At 43.3% G+C, this 13,862-nt stretch overlaps 1 protein-coding gene across 1 annotated transcript; it reads right to left on the bottom strand.

Moving 5' to 3' along the window:
* Positions 1-2,214: 2,214 nt before the first annotated feature.
* Positions 2,215-12,941, bottom strand: LOC137602942 (magnesium transporter protein 1-like). The gene is made up of 10 exons (XM_068326075.1): positions 12,809-12,941; positions 10,658-10,827; positions 10,468-10,585; positions 9,372-9,512; positions 9,134-9,274; positions 8,391-8,480; positions 5,985-6,048; positions 5,352-5,426; positions 4,810-4,900; positions 2,215-4,718 (listed from the first exon to the last, which is right to left on the bottom strand). The coding sequence occupies exons 1-10, from the start codon at positions 12,887-12,889 to the stop codon at positions 4,703-4,705; spliced, it is 987 nt and encodes a 328-aa protein (XP_068182176.1). The 5' UTR covers positions 12,890-12,941; the 3' UTR covers positions 2,215-4,702.
* Positions 12,942-13,862: the final 921 nt, after the last annotated feature.

The following is a 13,862-nucleotide window of genomic DNA, read 5'->3' as shown; positions in this document are numbered from 1 at the left end:
AACAGCCGGAACCTTTGGCCGCGAGGAAACCCGGACTTCTTTTAGAGACGCACCACAACAAAATCGGGATTTTCCATAGATTTTCTGACGGGAGCAAAAAAAACAAAACTGCGATATTTCTGACACTCATGACAAGCCAACGTCGGCAGAAGGAAAAATGATTCACGACGACTAAATTAATTACCGACAGAAAATGAAACGTGTGTTTATGTCCTGTCGTTTCTTTCGATAGTTTTAACATTGCTGCCACCTGCTGGTTGTCTCCACCGGTTCACCTTCTCGTCTGTTTCTGTCCATAAAGCATTTCTGCCTTCGATGGTGACAGATTTACAAGAATGCTTTATCACCTGTCCCTCTGTTTTATATATTGGTAATGTACAGCCTTCTTCTTCTTTTCCTTTTCCCTTCAGGGGTCGCCACAGCGAATCAATTGCCTCCATCTAACCCTGTCCTTTGCATCCTCTTCTCTCACACCAACTACCTTCATTTAGAAATGTCCTTATTTATGAAAGAGAAGCACTGTTTTTTTCAATGAAGATAAACTTTAAACTAATCAGAAATACACTTTATACATCGCTAATGTAGTAAATGACTATTCTAGCTGAAAATGTCTGTTTTTTGGTGCAATATCTACATTGGTGTATAGAGGCCCATTTCCAGGAACTATCACTCCAGTGTTCTAATGGTACAACGTGTTTGCTCATCACATGAGAATGCTAATGGATGATTAGAAAACCCTTGTGAAATCATGTTAGCACATCTGAAAACAGTTTAGCTGGTTAGAGAAACTATAAAACTGGCATTCCTTTGAGCAGGTTGAGTATCTGGAGCATCACATTCGCGGGGTCGATTAAATGCTCAAAATGGCCAGAAAAAGAGAACATTCATGTGAAACTCGACAGTCTATTCTTGTTCTTAGAAATGAAGTCTGTTCCATGCGAGAAATTGCCAAAAAACTGAAGATTTCTTACAACGGTGTGTACTACTCCCTTCATAGAACAGCACAAACAGGCTCTAACCAGAGTAGAAAGACAAGTGGGAGGCCCCACTGCACAACTGAGCAAGATAAGTACATAAGAGTCTCTAGTTTGAGAAATAGACGCCTCACAGGTCCTCAACTGGCAGCTTCATTAAACAGTACCCACAAAACTCCAGTGTCAACATCCACAGTGAAGAGGTGGCTTCGGGATGCTGGCTTTAGGGCAGAGTGGTTAAGAAAAAGCCCTATCTGAGACTGGCCAATAAAAGAAAAACATTAATATGGGCAAAAGAACACAGACATTAGACAGAGGACGATTGAAAAAAAGTGTTATGGACAAACGAATCGAAGTTTGAGGTGTTTGGATCACACAGAAGAACATTTGTGAGATGCAGAACAACTGAAAAGATGCTGGAAGAGTGCCTGACGCCATCAGTTAGGCAAAGTGTTCAGGGTAAAAGGGATTTTGAATAAGGAAGGTTATCAATCCATTTTGCAACGCCATGCTATACCCTGTGGACAGCGCTTGATTGGAGCCAATTTCATCCTACAACAGGACAATGACCCAAAGCACACCTCTAAATTGTGCAAGAACTATTTAGAAAAGAAGCATGCTGCTGTTATTCTATCTGTAATGGAGTGGCCAGCGCAGTCACCAGATCTAAACCCCTTAGAGCTGTGGTGGGAGCAGCTTGACTGTGAAGTGTCATCCAGTCAATCCAACTTGTGGGAGGGTCTTCTAGAAGCGTGGGGTGAAATTTCTCCACATTAACTCAACATATTAACAGCTAGAATGCCAAAGGTCTGCAGTGCTGTAATTGCTGAAAATGGAAGATTCTTGACGAAAGCAAAATTTGAAGGAAAAAATTATTTCAAATACAAATTATTATTTCTAACCTTGTCAATGTCTTTACTATATTTTCTATTCATTTTACAAGTCATTGTGGTAAATAAAAGTGTGACTTTTCATGGAAAACACAAAATTGGGTGACCCCAAACTTTTGAACAGTAGTGTATATATATATATATATATATATATATACATATATGTATACCCTAACACCATTACATATACATTGGTAATGTACACCCCAACACAATCATATAGCTGTAGTGTGTAAGCACCTTCCTGTTTGTCCACTCACAACCATTCCCTTGAACGTTGTTCTATTGCCACCAATCCAGTTATCATCTGATCAAAAATGAGAATGGACTGAAATAATGGTCAACACAGAGGCAGTTAAGGCATTTTAATAAAAGAAATGATAATTTCAGATGAAACATTCTCCCCTGCTACAAACTGGTTAGCCATACATTTAACACCTCCCTTACAAAAAACATTCATAAAGCATTTTCATGAACGAACACGCCTCTGAGAATCCACACCAACTTACAAATCACACATTAAGAAACAGAAAAACAAGCAAAGTCTCCCTATTTCATTTTAGCATAAGACAAGCTGGCTGCAGACCCAACTGGTGGAAGAACACAGATATGACACAGAAGACGAGGGAGGAAAACCCCACCGAACCCAAACACGTCCTCACAACACCAGCAACGACTGGCTTTGGCTTTCATTGTTTGTACACGTTGTCGTTCCCCATTTGGCTTTAACAGGTTCTCTAACACATTTCAGGTCTGAGCCGCTCATCTAAACGTGGTCATGCACAATCACTGTTCTGCAGCTGCTTCACACTCCACAAGCTCAAGAGATCCAGTGTCTGAAGACAGCAGAGGGAACGCTGCAGATCCTGAATGGTTCTACCCCACAGAACACCTGCAGTTAGAACCTCAGAGTCCACACACAAGGATTACTGTAATAGCTATACACATATTTAGTCACAACCTTTTACTCGTTTCTATCAAATTACAATCTTTTTTTTTTTTGGTTTGGTAAATTGGCCTGAATCCTGAAATTCCTGTTAGCCACCTTCAGCAGGAGGAAGATTCCAGCTATCAGGAATGCAAAGATCAACAGTAAGACCTGACTGTGTCTCTGTAAACTGGAGCTATTATATCAGAATGAGAACATTTTCAAGCACACAATGCATGATGGGAGCAGACCTGAAGGGCCACCAACAGTCCTCAGTTCACTGTGTGACTACGGATTGTGCTGTGAATACACTACAGTTAAGAGCACGTGAGTGCTACTGAAACGCCCTGAGTGTTGTAGCCCTACGACCGTCTGAATCTCAGTGCCCCCTACGGCTGGTGGTCACCTCCAGCGCTCGAGACATGTTCAAAGTACTAAGAGCACTCAACCACACACAACCTCCAACTCCACTCATGTGCAGTATGAACATTACTATTAGTAGCCTGCTGATCAAACACTTCATGCTCATATCAAATATGCTTTTAGTTCACTGATTTCATTCTTGTGAATGAAGTAAGGCAGCTGGTGACATTTATTTCATTGGTCCCAGAAAAAGCATCTCAAGAAGGAACTGATGTGGAACTTAAAGAAACATCCAACAGAAATCTGACTCTGCTCCAGAGGAATGTCTGATGATTCATTCCTGGAAAAGCTGCAGTGATTTCATGTTGGATAATGGGACGATGTACACACTGTCTTTTGGAACAGTTACTACAAATAAGCACAGACAGGTGGGATCGACACTCCTTCCCAACTCCACAGTGATGTAATTTGGTGCTTCTTTCTGGAAACCTTGAGTAAATGAGTGGGTACTAAATGAGTGGATACTTTGATCAGAGGATGAAGATCAGGCCAGACTCATACGGGAGTTACAACATCAGCTTTCATCACTCACACAACACAAAAACCTGATATGACCCCCCTCCCCTCCCACACACATACTACAGCCTCTGCCCCCTGTGAACTCTCATGAAACAGCAGTGAGAAGTTGCCATAGCAACATGGGCAAACGTTTATCCTTCAATTAGAACTGGAATAATACTTAAACTGTTAAATATTTGTCAGTGATTCAAAGTTTGGTACAGATACCCAACAGGGTGGGACGTCGACTCACTCCAGGGGGGCTTTCAAGGGTTTGAGCAACATCACTCAGACTTCCTCCAATCAAAATGGTTCGACTGTTACTGAAGCAGCTTCAACTAGCAACATGTCATCGTCTGGTGTTTGGTCTGTGCAACATGACACCGTCAGGTGATCAGGCCCAAAAAAATAAAATGGATCAAGAATTTAGACAAGAGTGTAGTCATGGTGAAAATGTGTCCGGTTCTCCCACAGGGTGAGCCCGGCCGAAACAGCAGCTCCGCCTTTATGATAAAATTCAATATATCACATTATAATATAATCTAATATATCATAATGTATTATATTATATGTATTATAATATTTATATATTATAATATAATACATTATAATTATATTATAATAAGTTCTATTATAATATACATAATATTAAAAAAAAAAAAAACAGAATTCTTGAGCGACTGACAGACTTTTGCCCTCCAGGGACCAAACCTGGACCATTCACAATTACAAATTGCTTTTGTTTTCTTTAAAACATGAATTTAGGGAACACATTTGGGTTGAATTGGGTCCAGAAAGAACTGCACACTGTTAGAACCGCTGCTGAGTTGTTATAAAGGCACAGTGTTCGTTGACAGAGTTTTGGCTTGACAGATCATGGCTTAAAACACAGATTAGTGGGATCCTTCCCGTGGAGAGCACCCTGCTTGGTCAGCACTTCCTGGACTGACGTTCCCACTGGCGATGAAAGCAGAGGATGCCAGGAAAACTTAACTCATCAGGAAGCTGAAACAGACAAAACCAGGTGAAAGTGAGCCTTTACCTACGCCAACAGAAGGTCATGTCTGGAAGATGAGGTGACGGACTCGAGCGCTACCTGTACGGGTATCCGTGGTATTTAGCCCTGAAAATGGACAGCAACCAGCTGAAGAACAGAATTACCAGACCAATACCTGCAACACACATGACTGACATACACACGCACACACAGATAGACACACACAGAAATCAGAAAACAAAGGATGCTATTTTAGCTGGTTATTGGTGGCAAAGTACTACTATTAGTGGTAACCAATTATAGTTATAGTTTTATTTATAAAGCGCTTGATCATGACAACAGACATTTCATTTACACCGTTATTATTGTTGCTGTGTGTTTATGAACATACTTTTAAAAGATTGATTGATCTTTGTACCTTTAGTAGATTTTCATTTGATCTTACATATTGTTTTATGTGTTCATTCTTAAACAGTTTGTCAACTTTTCTGTGTTTCAAACAACAAACAAACAAAAGACATTAAAGGAATTGTGAATGTAGAAGACTAAAAACTGTTGACGTGTGTGTGTGTGTGTGTGTGTGTGTGTGTGTGTGTGTGTGTGTGTGTGTGTGTGTGTGTGTGTGTGTGTGTGTTACGTACTCTTTCTCTTGCCAATGTCCACATCAGAAGTGGCAGCTTCACAGAGCAGCACCATTCCCACAGTGATCGCCGCGTCTGATGATTACGATCAAGGTTCACACAACATGGATGTGATTCACGTTACTACGCTGCATCGAACGGAACAGAATGGAACAGACCAGGATGGTATGGAACAGAGTAGAACAGAACGAAGCAGAACAGAATGGAACAGAACGAAACAAACCATAACGGAAAAGAACAGAACGGAGCAAAGGGGATCAGAACAGAAGGGAATGGGGTGTAACGGAACAGAGCGGAGCGGAACCAGAACAGAACAGAACAGACCAGAACAAAACAGACCAGAACAAAACTGACCAGAATGAAACGAAGCGGAGCGGAAAACAAAAGAACGGAACAGAACGCAAGAGAGCGGGCCAGACTGGGCAAGACCAGAACAGACCACAGCAGATTATTGGTGTCCCTTACAGTCGGGAAGGAGGGTAAGGCCCAGTACCTTCCATGGAACAGGGAGGAAGAGGTGGGGAGGTCTTAACTCCAGCGATGACAATGAATAGAAAATAAAGTTTTGTTTGTTACGGATGAAGTTTTGAACAGACTGGACTCAAACAAAATGGTGATGAAGACGAAGGATACTGAAGAGCAGGACGATGTGGGTCTCAGCCACAAACTGGGCCTGACTGCTGCCGTGGATGTAGCTCTGGAAACAGACACATAACAGTACAGACATCACTGACGGACACCAGGAGTCCCCAAGGACTGCTGGTGTGACACACACCTCGACAGCAACACACTCCCTCGCACTCTTCAGTGTCAAGACATAATCTGGTTAACGTGACGACAGGAATAAAGCTGAAATACAGCTTTAAGAGCTTCAGTTCATTTTACAGTAGTTTGAGCCATCTAGGTTATTAGATTATGAGTATTACTTGATATGATATGATATATGATCGAAATTTTGTCATCAGTGCTGTAATTTGTCTGGCGACCCAGCAGCCATTGTATACAACAGAAAAATATATTACACACATTGACGTGACACATCGAAAAACAACATATTTACATAAATGGAAACATAATCAACAGCGCTTGACAACCACTTGTCTATTTCCGGTTTTGCTCCTGGTTGAGCATTAAAGTCAATTGTTGGTCGAAGGACTGTAATCTAACCTTTTTGAATGGTGGTACACCTTGTATCTCCTTCCTGAGGGCAATACCCTGTATTCACTATATAAAACATGACTGGTGTTTGAGGTAATGTTTTTTGCCAGCCTCAGCATGCTGTTATCATATTTGAGTATACAGTTCTTGAAGTTCCTATCCAATCTTTGAGCAAATGTTTAGTTGTGACATTTGTGACTTTAGTGCTACAGACGGACATCCATACCAGATGGTACTACAGTACTGAAGAACACTCATAAAAACGAAAGTGAAAAACAAAAGAATCGTCCTTTTACTGGCACCAAAAGATCTTAAACAGCAAAGGAAATGGATTCTTTGCTTTGTTTTCTTGCACACTGCCTCAATCTGATCTTCCCAGGACAGGAGACGATCTATCACTACACCCTAGGTATGTGTATGAACGTACCTGATTGATCTATTCCTTATGAATAGTAACAGAGATTTTGTGTGTTTCTGGTGGTGTGCCTGTGAGAAATATTTGTATTTAGGTTCTCAGAGTCATTGTGCCATTCGGGGTTGGCCTGAGTAAATACAGCAGGGGGCATGCATCTGACCCTAACAGGTGATGACCATCATTGACAACATTGTCAATTACCATCACACCTTTGATTTCTAGCTTGAGACTCATCACTCTATCCGACACTCTTTTTTCCTCCAGGACATTCCTAACAAACTCCACCTTCAAGATAACTCCTATTCCATTTCTCTTCCCATCTACACCATGATAGAACAACTTGAACCCTGCTCCTAAACTTCTAGCCTTGCTACCTTTCCACCTGGTCTCCTGGACACACAGTATGTCTACCTTCCTCCTCTGCATCATATCAACCAACTCTCTACCTTTTCCTGTCATAGTTCCAACATTCAGTGTCCCTACTCTCAGTCCTATACTCTTGGCGTTCCTCTTCTCTCTTCCTACAAACGCACTTTCCTCCTCTCCTTCTTCGAGCAACAGTAGTCCAATTTCCACCGGCACCCTGTAGGTGAACAGCACTAATGGCGGTCTTTGTTAACCCGGCCTCGACCGATCCGGTATGGAAGTCATAGGTTTGATTCACATGTTGATTCGCACGGCTATTTTCCTCTCATGTGTTATTTCTTCTTAATCTTTGGTCACACAGGCTTTGTTAATAAGGTACATTTTTATCTTTTGTGGGAACAACAAGCTCTACACAGAAATTAATGTAACCATTTCTAATGGTGGTAATTTCATCCAATGACCAGTCAATAAAACTGTCCCTATCAGTCCAGTCAAGGCATACTTTTAGTTGTTCCTTGCTTTTGTTTGTCCATGCAACTTATACCGGCTGTAGGCACCGTGACGGGCGCTTCCATACGCCTGCTGTCTGTGCTGCTGCTGAGCCTGATGTTCAACTAACCCACATTGTCCACGGAAGTTAATAATCCAGAGCATGATAAGCAGAGCGGCTCCCAGTGCTCTCATCCTACACATCTCCATACACGTAGGGACTTGACACAAACATTTAAACGAGACAGACACAAAATATTAAGGTATACACGGCCGGAGCTATGTATGTGCACCGGAAGTTTTCCTATTTCACTTCTAGTTTATTAGTTCTTCTAAGATTATTTGTCCTATTATTAGTTACACTATTAGTTATATTACTAGTTATAGTACTAGTTTATCAGTTCTTCTAAGATTATTTGTCCTATTATTAGTTACACTATTAGTTATATTACTAGTTATAGTACTAGTTAATATAAGTAACAGTATATTAGTTATACCATTAGGGTATTATCTACGTATGTTTCACAGCAGGAACTTTTTGATGATTTGTGAGGTGACTTTTCCTGTGATCGTCCGGTTTGGACTTTCTCTTCTCTGACATTGAGTCTTACCACTTGTCCGGTGCTGGGGTTCTTGTGTGCATATGGGGGTCCTCTGATGTGGTTCCACATCTGGCCTGAGGTCATGATGAGCACAAAGCACTGAAACACAGGACACATTTACATCAAACTGTGTTTAGAATGTTCTATCCATATCAAGAGACTTCCCATGAATTTTTTGTCATGCAGGTGAGCGTTTTTTTAAATACGTAAAACTTCAGTTATCCATTTCTTGTGCTGCACACAAATAATCACATCACTAAAATACAGCTTTCAGAGTCGCATAAGTTCAGGATTCCCAGTGGGACTTCCTGTCACATGTACAGAAAGTTCCCACCTGTTCTCAGAAGTCCGCCTAAACATGTAACGACTGTCCGATCTCTGGGTCACCTTCACCTCTGTGGGTTTCTGAACTAAAAGCTGTTGAACCACTCACCCTAACCCACTGACACAAATGTCACCTTCACTCTCCGTTCTCAGACAGCTGACCCACCAGTGAGTGGGTCATCAGGGATTGCTAAGCATCTATTAAACGCATGAACGACTGTGTGCTGAGTTCCAAGACGAATAAAAACAGTGAGTCTGGTTTTCCTTGAAGCTTTCCCTGTCTGTCAGTGTTGACCATTTTCAGTCCAATCAGAAGTCAGCAAGCAGGTGTATAACCCCAGAAGCGATGACGCACTCCTGGCTTAGGTTTTTGGTGTCGGCATCAAAGCTCTCATCCTACAGATGCTAGTGAAATGTGGTGTTCATACCAGTCCAGAGAAGGCCCACACATTCTTGTTAAAGAGAAACTCCAAATTGTTCCTTCGTAGATATGCTAGGCCTCCAATAACTGCCAACAGAAAGCCAAGCAGGAGTGGCCCCGCATAGTTGGGAGGGCGAATGATACGAATCTAGAAAACAAGCAAGTGTGACATCAGGAGTCAGAGAAAATGTTCAACGGCTCGGCAGCAGACCTAGAGATGGAACACGTGATGCGTTGACTCCTACCTGCACGTCTGTCCTGTCTGCCACCCATCTGGCAAGCTGCTCGGCTGCAAAGCCTCGGACCTGCAGCTCGTAGGTGTCAGACCGACGGGGTTTCCCTCTGGGTGGGAAGTGGAGGAAGGTTGGAGCAGAATTCATGTTGAGCTGCAACACAAGCACATGATGGGACACACAGATGGTTAGATATCAGCTGAAATCTGTACTCATGTTTACTCTCACCCACAGATTGCCTTCCTAACTGTCTGATGCAGAAATGATAGATCTTTAACAAGGTGTCGTACACACACACACACACACACACACACACACACACACACACACACACACACAGTCGTGTGGACTCCTTGGTGCCAAGTCTTATTACCCTTAGCACAAAACAACATTAGAATGAGGCGGACCCTCTCTGAACATTGTTCATTCTTTATGGATGGTACATCCAGGACGGGTCAGAACTCCTGGACAGGAAAGTCAGCAAACAGGACAGAGATGTAACCCCCTGCCTTCAAAACAGCACTGAACTCTTTGACGAGTCAGTCAACAGCTTTACTAGGTCTGGTGTAGGGTTAAACAATCATATCTTCAGTTCGACATGTAGGTTCAAACACAGGAACCTTCCTTCCATCTCCTTCTGTTAGAAGTCACCTCAGCCTGTCCTCCTTTTTTCATTTTAGATTTATACTCATATTTGTTTGGAAAAGTTTTTTAAGCTGGATGCCCTTCCTGTTGCAACCCTGATCATTTTTCAGGGCTTGGGAACGGCCTACAGTTGCACTCTACCACTGAGCTCCACATGTCACGAGCTGACACAGAAGCTTGTCCACCAAAGGGCTGGAAAACAGTAAAATGGAGTTCAGTGAGCGTCTGCAGGTAGCGGTGAGGTTTAGTGGACCATCCCTTAGCCTCCGTCAGTCTGCCCCAAGGCAGCTGTGAATATATACGTAGTTTAACATCACCATTATCATCATCATCACCCAGTCCAGTCGTCGTACGAACAGACTAGAACAAACTCAGGTTTTTAAACAGGCACTTATTTGGCCTTCCACCTGTGGACCTACAGGAGTGTCACCGACGTCTCACTGAATGGACAGCAAACACTCACCATCTGAAAGACGTCGGAGCCCTCGTCAAAGTCCACTGATGCAAAGAAGACCTTGTTGGTGAACGCAGAGGAGTAACGCCAGGAGTTAGCCAGCACCTGAAACTCCTCATCAGCTTGTCTGAAATGATATCATGCATTTAATCAGTGATCATCACCCCCCCCCCCCCCCCCCGTGGGTACTGCTCCTCACCTGCAGACCCCACACTGCCTCTGCGGCTGCAGTGCTGTGAACATGATGACCACAGAGTAGTTCCTGGGAGGAGCCTTGATGAAGCGATGAAACTTCTCTGCATTCAGCCGGATGACGGAGCGCTTGGCGGTCCACTCCATCATCTGGCTCACCTTCTCTGACAGCAGCGTCTGACAGGAAACACACAGCCGCTAGTGGGGCAGCTACCTCTAGTGTGGCAGCTAGCATTAGGGTGGCAGCTAGCGAGCTAGCTATTGAAGACATTCTAGACACAAGACAAATTACTGGCACAGGAAACTTTCTCAGGGCCAAACTTCACACACATCCATCCATCATCCACCCACCCATGATATCCTTTTCATTTCATTCATTTTTCTAACCCGCCAATTAACCTGAAGCGCATGTTTCTGTTGGTGTGAGGAAGCCGAACAACCCGGATGAAACCCAGACATGGAGAGAACATACAAACTCCACAAGAGCGGGACTCGAACCGGAAACTGCCTTGCTGTGCGGCGATATTGGTACACGCTGCACAACCGTTCAGCCCTACCCATATGACTTTTGAAAAGCAAAGGTATAACCTTCAAAACACTTCTAGAACAACTAAACAATTGTGAATGGTTCTGAGTTGTTTTCTTGTGGCCTCCTAGTTTACATTTAGATTCTTCTTAGTGTGGGTTAGTGTTGGGGTTAGGGTTAGTGTTGGGGTTAGCATTGGAGTTAGAGGTTAGCTTTGGGGTTAGCGTTACGGAGTTAGCATTGGGGTTAGGGGTTATCTTTGGAGTTAGGGGTTAGCATTGGGGTTGGGGTTAGCGTTACGGAGTTAGGGGTTAGCGTTGGGGTTAAGGGTTAGCGTTGGGGTTAGCGTTGGGGTTAGGGTTGGGGTTAGGGGTTAGCGTTGGAGTTAGGGGTTAGCGTTGGAGTTAGCTGCTCAAAATTGGGGCGCGTTCCGAAGCCGCTGCCCTTCACTCTGCCTCCCTGATGTGTATAGTTTGTGATTGTACTAACTGCATGCTTACAGGCCCCCTTGTGTGCTGTGTTCAGGGGGCCTGTATACTTGTCAACTAACCAAGTGACTTTGTAATTTCCCCTTGCAGGGATCAATAAAGTATACTTCTTCTTCTTCTTTTTGCTAAACACAGTTACTATGAATTAAAATGCAATCAGATCACGTACCATCATGACAGGCATAAATCGACTACTGAGTGCGCAAAATCCCATTTAGCACAGGTAGGCTAATCAATGTAGCGTGATCACCTGCAGCCAGTGATGACTAAGGGGGGCATGTCATCATTAATTGACACGATGTGTCAAAACTACACAGTGATTCGTGTATGTTCTGCAAAAACACCCAACACGTCGTGTCAAGATTGACCTCCGTCTCCACCGAACCCGAGACCCACTCACCGAACCCCGAGGGTTCGATTGAACCCAGGTAAGAACCACTGGGTTAGAGCTGAGCGTTGGGATTAGGTGTTAGCATTGGGGTTAGGGGTTAGCTTTGGGGTAACCGTTGAGGTTAGGTGTTAGTGTAGGGGTTAGGATTAGGGGTTAGGGTTAGCGCTGGCGTTAGGGGTTAGGATTAGGGGTTTGGGTTAGAGGTTAGTTTTGGGGTTAGGGTTAGCTTTGGGGTCAGGGGTTATTCTCAGGGTGCAGGAATGCTGAGTTGTGAATGTAATAAGATGATGTGCTGAAATCTGTCAGGTCCATAGCGCGCGCGCGCGCACACACACACACACACACACACACACACACACACACACACACACACACACACACACACACACACACAAAACTTTTAAAGCAGTTAAAAACTGTCTCTGATCGTTCCAGGTCCTTCATGACGTCATCACTGCGTCAGAGTCCCGGCACTAGAAGGTTTCTACGGTGCTGAAGCGTTCTGTGGGGCAGAACTCGGGGAACACTGACTGTCGAGACTACCTGTCAGACTCCCCCGGAGGAAACTCGTTTCATGTGTTCAGAGGCGCTATAAAGGCGACAGGACGACCGGGTTTGTGGGATGACGTCACAATAACGTATACCTCCGTGGTGACTAGTCCTGAGCGTTAACTACTTTACATTAGCTCGATGACTGCAACACGTCAAACCCGGAAGACGTTTCGTGGCCTCGCGTGAGCTCTCGTGTCTTACCTCTTTTTTCTTTTGCGCGTGGACAAAGTCATTGTAGAAAATGAAAAGTGCTAAGAGAGAAAAAGAAAGTTTTGCTAACATTCTGGTGGGCACACAGTACTTCTGTCAGCTTCCTATTGGTCGTCGTCTTCTTCTTTGTCTTCCGGCTCCTCCTCTTCTTCTGCTCTCTTTGGGCGGTTAGTAAACGGCTGTCGGGCTCGTTGGCACCCCCTTGTGTTTCAGTCAGGAATAACATCTGCTACAACATTCTATCAACCCAGGGTGTACTTCTGACTTAATGTCTATTTTCACATCCCGCTTCAAAGCGGTGATGTGTTGTAATTGTCAGTGTTCTTGTGTTCGTCCATCCGTTCGACCGTTTGTATGTCCACCAAATATCTTCACAACCGTTGCAGATAGAAAGATGAAACAAAAAGAAGATTAATCGGGGGGCAAAGAGGATGAAAAAAATAGATGATGACCTCGACCCTGAGAAAACTAGGTCAAGGTCAAATTTCAACTTTTGTACACTCAGGAACCTGAAGGGAAAAGCCGAAAGGAAAAGAAGTACACTCAGGAACTAGATAAGACAGAAAGACAAGGAAGAAGGCCAGTTTAGGACCATAGATCAAAGCTAGTGCTAGACCATAGATCAAAGCTAGTGCTTTGATCTACCGTTGTACTAGCTTTGATTTGTGGTCAAAGCTAGTGCATAGCTTTGACATACCCTAAAAGATCAAAGCTATGCACTTGTCAGGTACTACTTTCAGGGTACCCTGACCTACCCTGGAAGTAGGTAAAGTCGCAGGATGTTGCAGTCTCTGACTGCCTTTTTTTACATTTGTTGTTGTTAGTTTTTACTTTTGTTTATTTAATTTTTAAACAAAAACAGCAACAACAAACAATAGTAAGAAAAATAATTGAATTAAATAAAATACAAAACATAAAGTATTCCTGGACATGAGACTATAGACCTCCTTTTTTTTTCTCTGCCCAGGACAAGGTCAGGTATGGGTTAAATAACACTTAATTAACACCTAAATATTTTTAACACAGTTCCACCTCCAATTAAATA

The sequence above is a fragment of the Antennarius striatus genome, chromosome 10, assembly GCF_040054535.1.
Source record: "Antennarius striatus isolate MH-2024 chromosome 10, ASM4005453v1, whole genome shotgun sequence".
Taxonomy (NCBI): domain Eukaryota; kingdom Metazoa; phylum Chordata; class Actinopteri; order Lophiiformes; family Antennariidae; genus Antennarius; species Antennarius striatus.
The sequence above is the reverse complement of the archived record's forward strand: the minus strand, read 5'-3'. Positions and strand labels throughout refer to the sequence as shown.